Below are 16,539 nucleotides of genomic sequence, written 5' to 3'. Positions count from 1 at the left end.
TTTATTTGTGTAGGAACACATTGCTTTTCAGCTCTGCTGAGTGTTTTTGGAAAAAACTAACTGCGCTGTTTTTTCAACCCTGGATTGAACTTTTCTCTGAGCTTCCGCTGGTTCTGTAAATTATGTGGCTAGATTTCTACATGAATATTTTCAGGAGACACTTATTTTCCCTTTGCTTCTCTTACGTGTGTGCACTCACAGGGAACCCATTTTCTTTAATTTTTATAAAGGTCTCCCAGTATTTTCAATCTTGCCTCAAACTGAGAGGTGGAAAGGTTGAGTGGAAAGAGCCACTGGGTAACGACCAGGAGAACCAGATTTGAGATTGTCTCCCCCCAAAACTGGCTGTGTGACCTCAGATACACCCTTTATCCTCTCTGGGCGTCAGTGTATGAAATGAAACAATTGGACCAGAACAGGTGTCACTAGCCAGCTGGCCAGCTGGTGACTGAGTTTGGCCCATGCACGGCTGGTCGATATTGTGGGTGCTGGGGGTGGGGTGGAGAACACGTTCTTCAGTCGCCCCACCCCTTCGCACACCCTTCCCTACTGCCCTCCTGTGTGATCAGGGGCTCTGAAAGGCTCTCCAAGTCATTGCTGGGCCTATTGGGCATGAGGACAGTAAGACATTTCAGTCCATGGTGTGTCTCTCTCTGCCCTGGGTGATAAAATACTCTGTGTTCATGAGTTTCAGTGGTGGGAAGTATTATCCGTGTCGTCGTCCTTTTGTACTGTGCGTGGAAAACCTGACCCTCAGAGGGGTGGGTCATCAGGGCCAGAGCCCGGCCCCAGCCAGCAGCCACACCTGCCACGGCAGCCGGCACTCCTCACTTATCCCCCCTGGATCCACTGCCCAGTTAGCTCCCAATTTTCCCCTCCAAATTTCCTGTCCTCCTTTAGTTCCTGCCCAGACTTGTGCCCTCACAGTAAGTACAGTACAGCCCATTTTTCATCCAGTAGGCTCTCTGAGCTCCACCTCCCAGGCAGAAAGCTGTGGCCTCACAAGTACATGGAAAGCCCTGTTTGGACTGGAATCCCCTTTACTTACCTGCCTGCCCTCTCTTGTGTAGCAAGGGAGAAGTGAGTTTCACAGGAATGAGACCAGCTGGAATGTTCCAGAAGAACCACCTGGCTGGAAGGCCCCCAAGCACATGCAAAGCAGCCAGGTTTCGCTTGTAGCTCTATATAGCTCAAGATATCAGAAAAAAATGCTGCCAATTTCAAAAGCGGTCACCAAAATGGGGCCCAGGAAAGCCCAGCCTTTGTCTTTATTGTAATTCCCCACTTGAAGTGAGGATTAATCCTGTGACCGAAAGCTGACGCACACCCACACCCACACCATACGCGCCCTTCCTGAAAGGGAGCCACAACAAATTTAGTTCCTAAAAATACCATGTGGAGAGAGCCTTGAGAAGAACCACCTGGCTGGGAGGCCCGACAGCAGAATGTCACACAGATGAATTACAGTGGCAAGAAAGGACAAATGATTTTCATGTCAGCTTGTAAGAGAGTCACAGAATAAAACGGCGGATGTTCAAGTGCCCAGTCTTGGAAAAAGGTGGGGTTGGTGAATGTGAGGAGGTTTGGGGAAACAGGGCAAAGTGCAGGGGGAGGGGGCTGGAGACTGTTCCCAAAGCACCAGCCCCCGGCAGGAGTTCCTGCAGACCTGAGTGATTGGTGTGGCCTCGGGCGGGAAACACTGACCTGACCAGGTCAAAGATGAGAGGGTCAGAGGGATGAGTGGACATGTCTGGAGGGCTGGTTAAGAGGAGAAAACCGGAGTTGAATGGGGGGCTGAGCAAGCAGGATTAAATTCATGGAGAACATTTAAAATCCCACCATTTTTACAAGAATGTTCTTGTAAACGATTTCTATAGTCTTAAGCATCTATTCCTAGGTGCTAGGCCTAGTCTAAAACCAGCTTGGGGAAGCTGGGTGTTTCGCTTAGGGTAAAAAAGAAACTAACACACAATCAAAATTCTACGTAGAGTACAGGAAAGATTCTGTGCTCATGAAAAGATACCATTTACTTTAAGTAAATGAATTTTTTTTTTCTCTTTAAAGTAAAATGCTGGCCTGCAATTGGATTATTTAGACGAGGGAGGACAGGTAGCTGTGATGGGGAAATGTGGGCTCTGAGCGTCCCTGTGTTACCAAGCCCCTTTCTTTCCTGCTTTATTTCTGCAATGTCTTTTTTTTTTTTTTTCACTTTTTCTTTTTTGGGCAATTCTAGCGCTGGTCTACATTTCCTCTTAAAGTCGGTTCTCCTGGCCCCAAGTCTCTCCCACTCAAACCCAGACTCTGTAATGATGCAAATCCATGCTGATTCTGATTGTGTCCCATCTGCTGGTCAAACACCTCCCATTGCCCACAAATAAGGCCCAAACGCTCAGGGGTGACCATGCAAAGTCTTTCCTGAGCTGGTCCCAAGAATTCTTTCTAGTCTTACCTCTCACCGACATCATCGTTATTTAAAAATACAATGTGTACTTACTGTCACACTTGACCAGTCATTTCCAAACCTGGCCCTTGAACCAGTACCAACCTGGATGCATCAGGCCCTGTTTGGTAGGCTTGAAATGGGACCCAGACACCCATCTTATTATTTTTTACACATTTAGTTCGGGTATAATGTATACCTAGCAAAATGCACAAATCTTAAGTGTACAGCTTGATCCATTTTGACAAATGCCTACGCCTGTGTAACCCGCACCCCATCAAGACAGAACATTTCACAAACCCAGAAATTCCCTTCATGCCCAGTGTTGTGTTGGTAAAAGTTTAACAACTGATTCCCTGGGGGAAAAGCGCGGCTTTATATACAGTCTTTGCTCATCTCTGGAGTTAATATTCCCACCATGGCCAATGTGAAGCTAGTAGCGTGGTGTCCCTGAAAACAGTGTTGGGAAGAGCTCACAATTGGTTCTATGAACCGTGCAGACAACTGCCCCACACTATGGGCCTGCCTCTTCCACGTCAGTCTCTGCCACCCCCACCGCCAGATAAGCACTCATTGTTTTCTGTCACCATACATTCATTTTGCTCACTTTACAGTTTCATGTGAATGGTGTCATATAATATGTATGCTGTTTTTCTGGTCCTTCTACTCAGCATGGTTTTGAGGTTCATTCATGTCGGTAGTTTGTTCCTTTTTATTCCTGAGTATTACACTGTATGGGTACAGTCTAATTTGTTTATCCAGCCTCCTAGTGATGGACACTTGGATTGTTCCCAGTGTTTTGTGTTATTGTGAATAAAGCGGCCATCAGCATTCTCGTGCAGTCATTCATTTCTTTTGGGTAAATCCCTATGAGTATGATGGCTGGGTTGTAGGGTAGGTGTATGTGTTTAAGAGAAACTGCCGTACTGATTTTCACAGGGGTTGTACCATTTTACACTCTTACCAGCCACGTAAGAGTGTTCCAATGGCTCCATATCTTTGCCAATACTTGGTGTCATAGGAATCTTCACTTTAAAAAAGAGTGCCCTGGGTGATTCTGTTTCACAGCCATGTTCAGGAACCACGGGGCTGGACTTATAACGATTCCCTAAATATTAATGGCTAACATTTCTTGAGCACTTACTAAGTGTCTGGATCTGTCCTGAGACCTTTAGCAATGTTATATCATTTAAACCTCACAATGACCCTATGAAATGTATACTATTATTATTCCAGTTTTACAGAAAAGGAAAATTAGGTACAGAGAGTTTAGATAATTAAGGTCACATAGTTCATAAGAGGCAAAAGCTGGGTTTGAAAACAGGTAGTCTGCCTCTGGGTCCGTGATTTTGACCACTGAGCTATACCTGCCCATACAAGTTCTGTGTACAGCTCCCCTATTGGGCTTAATCAATAATTGCTGCCATTATTATATTTATGCAAATTCCACCAATCCTTCAAAGTTCAGCTCAAATTCTACCTCTTTCGTCAAGTTTTCTGTCTTGCCCTTGTCTCCTCCTGCCTCTATGTGATTCCTCAATATGATCATAAGTCCTTCATAAATGTAAGAGTCTTTTATTTCTGTATTTTTGTATTGTCTTATCATCCCCATTATGTTTGTAAGGTCACTGAGAGCAGGGTCACTCATGTTTATCTTTCTATTCCTGGCACTTTTGTTGACTTGAATTTAATATTTTTCTAAATATGCTTTAGGTAAAATCACTACAGTCCTTTAAAAGGGGCTCTCTCGTCGGGACATAACCCAAGAAGGAATCACAGAAATTGGAGTGTTTCCCTAGGAAAACAACAACAACACCACCCCTTTACTCTCTTACTATCGAGTGGACGAGTGGATGTGGATGTTCTGTCTTAAGGGGCCCTGATGCTTGTCACTGCAGGTAGAGGAAACCATGCTGTGTGGCATACTTAAGTTCCCAATGAAGCCGTTATCCTGGCTGTTCCCTCTAAGGCCTCTGATTGTTTTATCTGGCCTGGCCCCACTGGCCAGCTTCTAGTTGCAAGACTACTAGATCATAATCAGTCATTTTCTTCCATCCTGATGTGTGAAAAGCAGGACCCGCTACATAATTTGTGGGACCCAACGAAAAGTGAAAACGCAGGAACTCCTATTCAAAATTTATTAAGAATTTTCAGATGTTGACGGCAGAGCATTAAACCAAGGGTGGGAGCTATGCCCATGAAGCCAGCCCTTCAGAGGCTGAGAAACAAAGCTTTCCTCGGAGACAACAAAACAATCCCAGAGAACTGAGTGTCGGGACAAATTAACTCCATAGCCCTCCACCTCCCTTCTTCATATAAAGTCAGCTGAAAAGAAGCCACCCCATGTTCTGCGTTACGTTAAGGCCAACTGTTATAGGTGGAATCGTGTTCTCCAAAAAGATGCTGAAGTCCTAACCCCCAGTCCCTATGAATTTGACCATGTTGGGAAATGGGGTCTTTGCAAATGATCAAGATGTCATTAGAGTGGGGCCTAATCCAATCTGAGCAATATCCTAATAAAAACGGGAGAAACTGGGACACAGAAACAGACATGCATAGAGGGAAAACAATGGGAAGGCACACACGTGGGGAGAATGCCATGTGACCCTGAAGGCAGAGATGGGTGATGTAGCTACACACCAAGGAACCGAAAGGTGGCCAACAATCCACCAGAAGCTAGGAAAAAGGCACGGCACAGATTCTCCGTCAGCCCTCAGAAGGAACCTTTCTTGCCCAAGACCTTGATCTCAGACTTCTAGCCTCTGGTTGTGTGAGACAATACATTTCAGTCCTTCACGCGCCCTGTTTGTGGTACTACACCCACCAGCCAGACCAGGCTCCTTCTGTTACCCTCCTGCCCTTGACAAAAGCTCCTGACACACCTGGAAAAACAGATGTCCCAGCAGGACTGGAACAAGGATGGGGCCAGCACAATGTCACTTTAGTTTTTTTAAGACCTTCTCCCATAGGGAAGGGAGGGAAGGAGAGTCTACTTCAGGGAGGTCTTTGTAGTTTTATTTTTAGAAAAACTTGAGAACCGTGCCCTCCTCTTCTCAGCCCCAATGTAAAGGAAGCGTATGTTAGAAGCCCATAAAGTGGGGCCCTTTTCGAGGGTCTGCAAGTGTAAGCTGGGCTGTGTGGTGTCCCACACTTGAGGGTGTAACTTGAGGGTGGAACATTCAAGTCTGAGGCCACGATGAATTGGCAACAGCAGATTAGATGCCTCCATCCTCAGCCCCAGGAAGAACCGCCCTGCTTCCTCCTCGCCCTTCGAGGGAGCCCTTCCTGGTGGACTCCCAAACAGGGTCAGCCCAGCTGTACTTGGAGCCGATGCCGGGGCAGGGGTGGGGAGGCCTCCCCTCTGCCCCCCCCCCCCCCCCCCGCAAGGCCTGACGTCCCTCCAGAGGGAAGAGACACAAAATGGGTGTTGACGCCTGGGGTCAAAAGGGGCGTGGTGCTGCTTTGTGAGGAAACAATTTGCAGAGGCTGCCAATCCCGGAGTCGGCCGGGATGATCGTCCCTAAAGTGCCTTAGGCACCCGAGCTAGGGAGCAATCTACTTTCCTCGGGACTCAAGGTCCCAGCCGGCCGCAGCGCACCCAGATATGGCCGCCTGACCCCGGCTCCCGGACCTCAGCCGCGACGCGAAGTGACGCAACGGCGGCGGGTTGCATCAGCCGCGCCCACGTGCTCCGCCCGCCCCTCTGCCCACGGATCCGGCCGCCGATTGGGCCACGTCGGGGCAGTGGCCTCCGCATCAGCCAATGGGCGGCAGCCACAGAGGGTTCTGTCTGCAAAGCTGGGGCGCGGGGAACCTATAAAAGGCACCCGAGGCGGGGGCGCGCGCCCCAGAGACCCAAACTGTAATCGCCGAGCTTGCGGGCGGCAGCGACGCCGCCTGCCTGGAATCTCGGAGCGCAGCCGAGCCCACAGCTCAGCGGACATGGAGGCCGATCCCGTCACGCTGCTGGTTAAGAGCCCCAACCAGCGCCACCGCGACTTGGAGCTGAGCGGCGATCGCAGCTGGAGCGTGGGCCACTTGAAGGCCCACCTGAGCCGCGTTTACCCCGAGCGCCCGGTGAGAGGGGCCCCCGACTCCCGCTGCCAACGCCCTCCTAGCCCCGGCTGTCATCTCCCCAACGCCCTTCTCGTCCCCCCAGGGATGCCACGTCTGCTTCCCCTTATCCTATAGCCTCTCCCTTTTCCGGCCTTCCCCCGACCGCGGGGCCTCATCAGGTCACCTCCTCCAGGGCTGTGGACTTCCCCTTCTTGCCCTACCGCCAAAGGCAACTCCTGTCCTGGCCCAGTGGTTGTCACCTTGTCGTAGGCTGCCATCGCCCGCCTTCCTGACGGCCTGCCTTCCCCTGTCATTTCGCCTTCCAAGTCCTCAAACCCCCAAGGCTGTTACCCTCCTGCCCCTCCTCTCCAGACCCCTCCCCGGTCCCCTAGATCTGGCTTCCAGCCTTAGCCAAGCCGCTGAAACGGCAGTTTGACCTTGGGTGAGTCATTTCACCCTTCAAAGCTCAGTTTCCCCCCCAAACGACAACTAGGTGTTCCTGATGGGGATTGCATCCAACAGATAGAAATAAAACATAAATGCCGCAAAATGAGTTTTCTGAAGGTAGCCTCTCATTGCGGAGAGGACAGGGCAGGTGCCAACCTCAGGCCACTGGCTAGAGAAACATGGTGAGCGCCCAGGAGTGTGTACTTAAGGTCCCACACCCAGGAGCGAGACGTGGCTCTTCCCCTCCCTATCCCTTCCGCCATGGGCCCCTCCCTGCTGTGCGGGACTTCACAACCTCTGCTTAGTCCCAGGGAGGAGCCCGTGCACTTTCTGGCAAAGATTTGGGTGAGACACTGGCAGAAGGAGTCCCGAGTCTTGGTCTTACGACTTTGGTTCCTCCATTACACAGACTTCCTTGCTTTGTTTTGGTTGACACATTCGTCAGTATCACCCTTAGCACCGCCCTCCTGTCCACCACGTGATGGAGGCAGGGAGCTGGACTGTATTTACTTTCTTACTCTAATGTTATATAAGTGTTAGCAGTGTTCTTTACTGCCCACAAGCGTAATTCTCCATCAAACAGGAGAGGGCATCAGGGCAGGCAAAGATTATGAAATTGTTCCCTCTTATCTAAAGAGTTGTAGTGTGTGATAGTTCATGGGTCAGGTTGTTTTTGTTCCATGTTTGTTTAATGTTGAATGTAGAAGTGAGTTTTCCTTCTGAGTTGTCTTTTGGAATTTGCCTTTTTATTTATTTGCATTCACCTGGGGACTCTGCAGTTTCACCCTCACTGCTGCCAAGAAAGGATTTGGTGGTGTTGCTGTAAGAATGGCTGTTAGGTACACAAATTGGCAAAGCAGGTGTAGTCTCTAGTTGCGTCATTTGGTAAAAGGCAATGTTTTAGAGGAGAGTTTTCCTAAGGTCTTCCTTGAGTGAGAAACACCACTCCTATTAAGTCTGAAGGCCCAAAAGTTGTAAATAAAAGGTGTCCCAGGTGTGCACTTTTATAGCTGGAGAATACCCATTTGTTTTCTAATGTGAGAAGCCTTACTTTATATTAGTTTGCTTAACATATTTAATTTTTATCAAATGAGCCCCTGGAGAAAGACACAGCATCAATTCAGTCTTTTAAGGAGGAAGACAATTTAAGTCTCAGACCACTGTGGTTTTTGAACCTTTTCCAGCGTGGAACTTGCATGCTCGCGTGATACAGGACCCACCTCTTCAATAGCATTTTACAAAATCATGTGCACAGCATTTACCAATGAAGGCAGTCAGCGAGAACAGTGGTGAACGCAGCATCCAGTACAGTTCTGCAATTTGCTTTAGTTGCATAGTTATAAAACTCCGGATTTGTGCGTGTAAATAGACACAGTTATGTTTTGTTTGTTTTAAACAGTTTGCTTTATAATCTCAGGTTACTTGGCAGGAGCAGTTTTGTTCTAAGTTTTGCATTCTGGCAAGAGTAGTTTGACAAGTTGGTGGTGATCTTCAGTGTAGTGCCTTTGGCATATATCATTTGAGGTGGTTATTTCTAAGTAAAGTTTTTAAAGAAATTAAAAATAGATCTTAAAAGTGGGATTTATATAAAAGTGTGGAGTCCCTGCGGTTTTAAAATCATTGGAATGGAGAAGAGAGATTGGAATCCGGACTCTTCAGCAGCTGGTGACCTTGGACAACTCAGTTTCTGACTTGCCCCCCTTGAAATAAGGGTACAAAATCTCACAGCGTTGCTGTGGAAATGTTACCCACACACCACCTCCTCTCTAACTGCGTTTGTATGTCGGGAAATGTCTCTCCGAGGGCTGAAGTTTAAAATTGCTTCGTGTTATTTTGGGCCAGTACTAGGTGGTTTTGGTGAAGGCTGACCTTGGGAGTACTTTGAAACCAAACAGGTTTTGAAATTAATTGCTATAGGAGCCCCAAATGAAATCTGTGTTTTTAGTGGCAGAAATCAGTTTCCCTGGGAGTTACGTCAGGTAGGTAGTGGTAGGTTTTGTGGACTGGAGATAATTTGCATCTAAATTTATTTGCCCGTGAGAGACCAGTTTAAATTCAAATGCTTTCTAAATAAAAGTTTTGTATATGAGGCCTTTGAAAAAATTGTTTTCCTGTGACGCTGGGGCAAAAAGCACACATATTTAAATGATTTGTATAAAACAGTGTCTTTCGTGTTTGGGAACTTGTAGGAGTTAAACGCTGACCTATGCTACTCTCTTCCTTTCCATGATAAGCGTCCAGAGGACCAGAGGTTAATTTATTCTGGGAAGCTGCTGTTGGATAACCAGTGTCTCAGGGACTTGCTTCCAAAGGTACGTCACTTCCACGTTAATGTTTGAATGTTTGTAAGCTCTTGCCTGGTTGTACTCAGGCCCTAAAGTTGCTCCGTATCACTTTTAGCAGGAAAAGCGGCATGTTCTACACCTGGTGTGCAATGTGAAGACTCCTCCAAAAATGCCCGAAACCAGCGCACAGGTCTGTCCGCTTTGTCATGATCAGAATAATCTATGTCATTCAGACTCTCCAGATAGGAATAAAGGAAGTTGGATAAAACTCTTAAGAGAGATTTTAAGCTTCTTTATCAAGTAACATTTTGTTTCTTCCCCAGCGAGAATCAGGAATTAGAAACTGTTATCAATACAAGTGAGAGTTTGCTCTAGGTAATAGTAGGAGACGGTTCAGTCAGTGTTATGGTGGGAAAGTGGAGCTCTGTCTACATCACCCTGTCTTCTGGGGTGAGATTTGACCTACCGTGCCTGTGTATCCAGATCACTGAACTAACAGGGCATTCTAAAATGATTTTTGTGGAATTTAGCAACCACTAATCTTTATAAAGAGGGAAGAAGTGAATATATTTTCTTTGGAAATTTTCATTGTGATTATTTATTTAGTTGGATAGGAAAAGGCCAGTCTCTATGGAGTGACCTCTAAAGATTTATATTTGACAGTCAAAATCATTTATTTTTCATTTCACAGTGTTGATTCAAGTAAACATGCAGCATTAATAAATGTGGTGATACACTCTAAATTTGCATTACCTCTGCATTACATTCTGAAACATCTGCACATAGCATAGAAAATTCTTCCCTTTAGGTTGCTGGCTGGGTTGTATTTATGAATCTCGTTGGTCAGATTTAATTTCTTGATTTAGTAAATGGAGCACCATAAGATATACCGAGCACTGTTAGGAAGCTTTTTCACCCATGGTAACGTCATTGAAAGATTTTAATGAAACTACAGCATCCTTACTCTAGGAAAAAATATAAATGAAACATATGTTGAAATATACATTGAAATTGTGTTGAAGAAATTTCAGAATATTTTTTACATAACGTTGCATCTGTTTAATTTTGTTGAGTTCAGAGGTGGGGGTGGGGGTATAAGTCATTCACAGCAAAATAATTCTTTTAGCTTGATTTCAGCCAGTTGCATCAGACCCTTTGTTCTTTGTTCACATTACACTTACGTAGGTTGCTGAACCCACAGAGCAGCCCGCTGGTCGTAATCAGGGACAGTACCCTGGGGATTCCTCAAGTGATGGTTTAAGGCCAAGGGAGGTTCTTCGGAACCTTTCTCCCTCTGGATGGGAGAACATCTCAAGGTGAGTGTTACAGTAAAGAACCAGGTTTATACAACTTGAATGTTCATCGTTTGTATCAATTTAAGAATAAGGTGTGTTTATACTATATAGTCAGAGAACTTTAAAATGTACTAAGTATTACAAGGGTTTCACTTTAAAAATCTTTTATATATTTAACTTTTCTTACTACACGGCCAATATTTTAGGAACATATGAAAAAGTGTGAGACGCGTGTATTGAAAATGTAGGCATTTTCCCTCCTACATGATACGCTTCGCATGTGCTGGCCTCATGGTAGGAGGTTAGTGCTGCTGCAGAAAAAACAGCTGTTGAAGCATATCTCTTCACCAAAGGTGAAGAGACTGTTTACGAAATGCTCTGCCAAAGGCTGTGTTGGTGGTGCTAGGAAAAAATGTCATTTCTTTAGAATGATTAGAACTTTTCTTTAGAGCAAAAGCCGGAAGTGACTAAATGCTCTAACGTTTGGATTTCCTAGCTCTTGGAACACTTTATTATGAAAGTTCCTATGGGAAAAAATAACGTATTAATGACGAGTTGAAATTCTGTAACTCCCTAATTCCCCTGCCTTCCTTGTCCTAGTAGTTTTTAATACTTGATTGTTGATAAAGCCAGTTTGAAGAATGAGGAGTTTCTTGTTTTCTTTTTTAATTAGTGGAAATTTCAAATATACGCAAAAGTAGAGGGAACTGTACACGAATCAGCGCATAACCATCACCCAGGCCCAATAATGATCCAAGTGTTGTCGCACTCATTTCATCTATTGCCCCTTCACTTTTTGCCCTAGAGTATTTAAAAGTAATCCCCAGACATCATGTCAGGTCAGCCCGACATGCTTCAGTATATAACTGTAAAAGCCTTTTAGTTACCTTGCACATTGCAGGGCCGTCGTCATCAGAGCTAATAAAAGCACTTCGTTGTCCTCTCATTTCAATGCACTGTAATTTTTTAAATGATCAAAAACAGTATCATACCAAGACCTACTTGTATTGAAATACTATTTTAGAAATACTCTGGGTATGGAATTTGATTAATAGACTGTCAGCATGTAAATTGGGTAATAAGTGGATTCATTATTGGATCGAAACACTTAAAACTGCTTCCTTTATTCTGGCTGTACAACTTGAGAATTGAGGCCCATATCTGTGTGAATTTCACTGTAATGAAACTTGTTGATTTCATTCAACAAGTATTTATTGAGCAGCCAGTACATACAACTTTGGTTAAGGAAATGAGGTGACCAGCAGAAATGGCCACGTAACCAACTCCTGATCTTCTGGCAATTCTGTTAGTTTCACTTTCGTGAAGGCTGCCTAAGGACTTCACCATGTAAGGCTCACAAAGCCACTGAAGAGTCCCACAGGCCCTGCCTCCTCCCCCACCCCCAGCCCCCGGGCAGTTTAAGGCTGTGTGACATGGTAGAAGAATGAGCTTGGTGTCAAACAAACAGCTCTCAAAGCCGGCCCTGCTGCTTAACTAACTCAGTGACCTGTGCAGATAAATCTCTTGTCTTCCCTGAGCTGCACTCAGTTTCCCCTCTGTAAACTGGGGAATAGAGCTCCCTCCACATAACATTGTTGGGAAACAGTGAGGAAACAGCCCAGCACCTGTGCAGGGCACAAGTGGTCAGCAAGCACGCATGGGTTGCGCCACACACACACATACCACCCCCTACAGAGGTGAAGCTGCAGAGGCAAGGGAGAAGTGGGTATTGGGAGGAGCGGGGAGTTGCCTTCAGGAGAGGCTTTGGGAGAAATGTGGCTTTTCTGAGCCGCTTCCTAAAGGATGAACAGGGAGTTTAGACCTGCAGGGAGACTTGGCAAGTCATAAATGGGATGGGAAGCCACTCAGCCTGCTTGTGTGCGCACCCGCCACGATGGCGTGGTGAGAGCCAGCGCTGTGCACGGCGCTGGTGTTCCCGTGGGGTCTGGACCGTGGCAGGAGGGCTTGGGCAGCCAGCTCTGTGCGTGTGCTCACAGCTGCATCACACGCTCGTCTGTGTGTGACCATCGCAAAGCCCATTCTTCTGTCGCTTTGATTTGAACTCCTGATTGTAATTTAAATTTAGTTTTCACTAATTCATACTAAATCAACTCAAATGAGTATTTTAAAAAATCTTTCATAGGCCAGAAGCTACTCAGCTGGCGTTCCAGGGCCTGGGGCCTGGTTTCTCAGGGTACACAACCTATGGGTGGCTGCAGCTCTCCTGGTTCCAGCAGATCTACGCTCGGCAGTACTACATGCAATAGTGAGTTCTTCCCTGCCGTGTGTGGTGCGGGGAGGGCTCCCGGGAGCCGAGGGGAATCCCATCCTGTTACCTGGAAAGGCAGGGATGCAGGGATGACTGTTTTGATCCCTTTCTGCAGAGCCCTGCTCTGTGGTTCTGTGGGTGGGGCAGAGTAGAAATGTAACTTCCACCTAATTCGTGTGCTTACGCAGGGGTGCTCATCTCTGATACATAGTTCGATGACTTCATTTAAGAATGTGTTACTTTCTTTTCAACATGTGGTATCTTGAAAGTTTTGTGAAAAATTTAGTTTGCTTCTGCACCACACTGTTATAGAAGCCTTGTTTAATTCCAGATGAAATTTATCATGTGGATTCTCTCAGGAGCAGAAAAGCCATGTATAGATAAGACTGTTAGTAAACAAGTTCTTCACTAAGTTAAAGAAAAATTAAGTTTGTATGTACCTACTTACAATACTTAACTATAAAAGACCCCGGGTTGATCAGTGACCTGTGATGCAAACCACAGTCTTCACGGTGCTTTGTTCTCACAGTATGTATTTGCCTCTGTCGTGTCTATTTTAGTTTAGCGGCCACTGCTGCATCGGGGACTTTTGTTCCTTCACCAAGTGCACAAGAGATACCTGTGGTCTCCGCACCTGCTCCAGCCCCTATTCACAACCAGTTTCCAGCTGAAAACCAGCCAGCCAATCAGAATGCTGCTCCTCAAGTGGTGGTTAATCCTGGGGCCAACCAGAATTTGCGGATGAATGCACAAGGCGGCCCTCTCGTGGAAGAAGACGATGAGATAAATCGAGACTGGTTGGATTGGATCTACTCGGCAGCTACGTTTTCCGTGTTTCTCAGTATCCTCTACTTCTACTCCTCCTTGAGCAGATTCCTCATGGTCATGGGGGCCACCGTGGTCATGTACCTGTAAGCAGATGATTTTGCTTTCCTCTTTTCCCCCTTTACTACAAATTACGCTTTACATGATTCAAGCACTTATGGAGCACATACTACATGGCGGGTGCAGTGTATGTTGCTGAATGTACAGAGATGAATGACACACAGCCCCTGCCTTCAGAACCTGACAGGCCAGTGAGAAAGTCTAGGAGATGGTGTGGTAGAGGGTGTCTGCAGATGGGCCTTGCCGTGAGCTTCTAGTCAGGGTGCTGCTCCAATTAGAGGAGGCGAACGAGGGGGGCCTTAAATTCTTGAGTAAATCTCACTGTGATGTTAACTAAGATGGACTTTTATGTGCTTCCTTTAAAGGCATCACGTTGGGTGGTTTCCGTTTCGACAGCGGCCAATTCAGAACTTCCCGAATGATGGTCCTGTTCATGAAGCTGTAAATCAGGACCCCAACAATAACTTACAGGTATGGACCTTCCGGCGCAGCCCAGCATGCTTCACGTGTGATGCTAGGCTCTCACATCATTGAACTATCTGGTGTCGTGCTTTACCATTTTTATTAGGCTAAATATTTCATGTGATTTTTTTTTTTAACTTTTTTGTTTTTTCCAAATCTATTCTTAGAACAGTAGCTATTTTTAAAGCATTCAATGTGTCATGGCATCTATCAGGTATTTTTGTCCTGTGGCTGTGGCAATTTGTATTTTGGCATATGTAAATGATGATTTTTTTAAACTTACTATTTTAAGTATTCAGTGGTCTAAAAGAATGTGTTAGACCATGGAAACTACTAACGGATAGTTATTATTAAGGATTAAGAGCTTAAGCATGTCTCACAGAATAGATTTCCTGGGAATTACACACAGAAATAGAATTTTTATGAGGCAGTTTAATGCATACTTCTAAAGGGTATTGTTTTATAATATACATTGGCACCCTAGCGTCTGATTTTAGAACCCTGGGTTTCCATTTTTAGTTTTTTTTAGCTCAACACTGCCAAAGTTAGAAGAATATCCATATTTAATGAAGAGGTTAACTTAATTACTCATTTAATAATAGTTGAAGATCTAGTTACTTCATTTGTTCTGATACTTGCTGCTGGGAATCTTCTAAGCGGTGAGAATGTCAGCAGCGCAGTTGTGAAATGGAGGAAAGAACTCCATCCAGCCCTGGGGGCCTGCCTGCCTGGCTGCTTGGCATCTGGCGCAAGGGCCGAAGGATTTACTCTGCCACTGCCTGACGTCATTTGGTGCATATCACGGGGCTAATTGTTTTCTCATTGTGTCTCATTGCCTATAGGAAGGCCCTGATCCTGAAATTGAAGACCCCAACCAGCTCCCTCCAGACAGGGACGTATTGGATGGTGAGCAGACCAGCCCTTCATTTATGAGCACAGCCTGGCTCGTCTTCAAGACTTTCTTTGCCTCTCTTCTTCCAGAAGGGCCCCCAGCCATAGCAAACTGATGCCGTTTGCTCTCTGGCTGCTGGAGGCTTTGACAGGCGTGGACTGGATCATTTGACTCCAGCTAGATTTCCTCACCTGGACATCGCAATGGCACAGGATTAGTAAAAGAACCAACAAGGAGGAGGATATGCTTTTGTGATCAGGCAAAAGCAGAAAGTAAGACGGGAAGCCGTGATACAAATTGATGAACAAAAAATGCCCAAGGCTTCTCATGTCTTTATTCTGAAGAGCTTTAATATATACTGTATGTAGTTTAATAGGCATTGTAAGTAGAAGGTATTAGTGTCGCATGTTTATGCCTGAGGAACTTTTCCAGATGTGTGTGTCTGCATGTATGTTTGTACATAGATGTCATAGATGCAGAAATGGTTCTGCTGGTCCGATTTGATTCCTGTTGGAATGTTCAAATTACACTAAGTGTACTACTTTATATAATCAATGAAATTGCTAGACATGTTTTAGCAGGACTTTTCTAGGAAAGACTTCTGTATAATTGCTTTTTCAAATGCAGTGCTTTACTTTAAACCAAGGAGAACTTTGCAGAGGTGAAAACCTTTGCTGGGGTTTCTGTTCAATAAAGTTTTACTATGAATGATCCCGGCAGCGACTCTTAGCAGTTTACTCCGTGTCCGTTGTCGCTAGAGCCTCAATAGTTGCTGATTTTTAAGTAACCTGAATGTTTTGCTTCTTTTTATAAAAGGCCAATTTGTACTACTGAAGAGTGATAAGGTAAGGCCATGAAAGTTTTAATTTACTAAGAATATACTTAAGTTTGCCCCATTTCCTGATTTAAACAGTACTGGCTTACATAGTAACCCATCAAAGTTAAATTCCGCAAATTTAAATTTAGTGGCATTAAGTATCTTCCACCTCAGCAATGCTAAGGAATGTTTTTTTACGTCCTCAAATGTTGAGCTTTTGTAAGCTAGGCTTACTTTTGTGGTTCTAATCCTTTCTTTAATTACTAGTTTTGAGACTAATCTTAAAAGCAAAGTTCTGTGTATTTTTCACATGAATAATGTTATAGATAGAATGCTCAAGGCCTGGATGGTGCTGTTTTGGGCAAAGTACCATATTTTGCCGGGTATAATGCGCTCCCATGTATAATGCACACCCACATTTTCAGCCCAAACTTTCAAGGAAAAAAATCTTTCATTTTCATTTTTTTTTTAAAGATTTTATTGGGAAAGGGGAATAGGACTTTATTGGGGAACAGTGTGTATTTCCAGGACTTTATTGGGGAACTTTTTTTTCCCCAGGACCCATCAGCTCCAAGTCAAATTGTCCTTTTAATCTAGTTGCAGGGGGCACAGCCCACCATCCCATGCGGGAATTGAACCGACAACCTTGTTGTCGAGAGCTCATGCTCTTACCAACTAAGCTATCTGGCTG

At 45.3% G+C, this 16,539-nt stretch overlaps 1 protein-coding gene across 3 annotated transcripts; it reads left to right on the top strand.

The window, feature by feature from the left end:
- The first annotated feature begins 6,271 nt into the window (after nucleotides 1–6,271).
- Nucleotides 6,272–15,742, top strand: HERPUD1 (homocysteine inducible ER protein with ubiquitin like domain 1). 3 transcript variants are annotated; one of them, XM_019754142.3, is made up of 8 exons: nucleotides 6,274–6,517; nucleotides 9,178–9,255; nucleotides 9,347–9,418; nucleotides 10,414–10,544; nucleotides 12,667–12,789; nucleotides 13,353–13,703; nucleotides 14,043–14,148; nucleotides 14,982–15,742. In XM_019754142.3, exons 1-8 carry the CDS (start codon nucleotides 6,383–6,385, stop codon nucleotides 15,144–15,146), a joined length of 1,161 nt encoding a protein of 386 aa, XP_019609701.2. In that variant the 5' UTR covers nucleotides 6,274–6,382; the 3' UTR covers nucleotides 15,147–15,742. The 3 variants fall into 3 exon arrangements, with proteins under 3 accessions (XP_074170937.2, XP_019609701.2, XP_019609706.2); XM_019754147.3 differs by having other exon boundaries at nucleotides 6,275–6,517; nucleotides 9,344–9,418; XM_074314836.2 differs by lacking the exon at nucleotides 14,982–15,742 and having other exon boundaries at nucleotides 6,272–6,517; nucleotides 9,344–9,418; nucleotides 13,353–13,546; nucleotides 14,043–14,143.
- The last annotated feature ends 797 nt before the right edge of the window (nucleotides 15,743–16,539 follow it).

This window comes from Rhinolophus sinicus, chromosome 8 (genome assembly GCF_057876585.1).
Source record: "Rhinolophus sinicus isolate RSI-liver-muscle chromosome 8, RSI-T2T, whole genome shotgun sequence".
In the NCBI taxonomy this organism is placed as follows: Eukaryota; Metazoa; Chordata; class Mammalia; order Chiroptera; family Rhinolophidae; genus Rhinolophus; species Rhinolophus sinicus.
Note: the sequence above shows the minus strand (reverse complement) of the source record. Positions and strands in the feature narration are given on the sequence as shown.

Excerpts from the sequence above, each read along its gene's own strand:
- HERPUD1 (XM_019754147.3), top strand. The coding sequence starts at position 6,383 with ATGGAGGCCGATCCCGTCACGCTGCTGGTTAAGAGCCCCAACCAGCGC. Across the intron at positions 6,518-9,177 it reads GCGTTTACCCCGAGCGCCCG|CGTCCAGAGGACCAGAGGTT; the intron begins GTGAGAGGGGCC and ends TTCCATGATAAG. Across the intron at positions 13,704-14,042 it reads GCCACCGTGGTCATGTACCT|GCATCACGTTGGGTGGTTTC; the intron begins GTAAGCAGATGA and ends CTTCCTTTAAAG.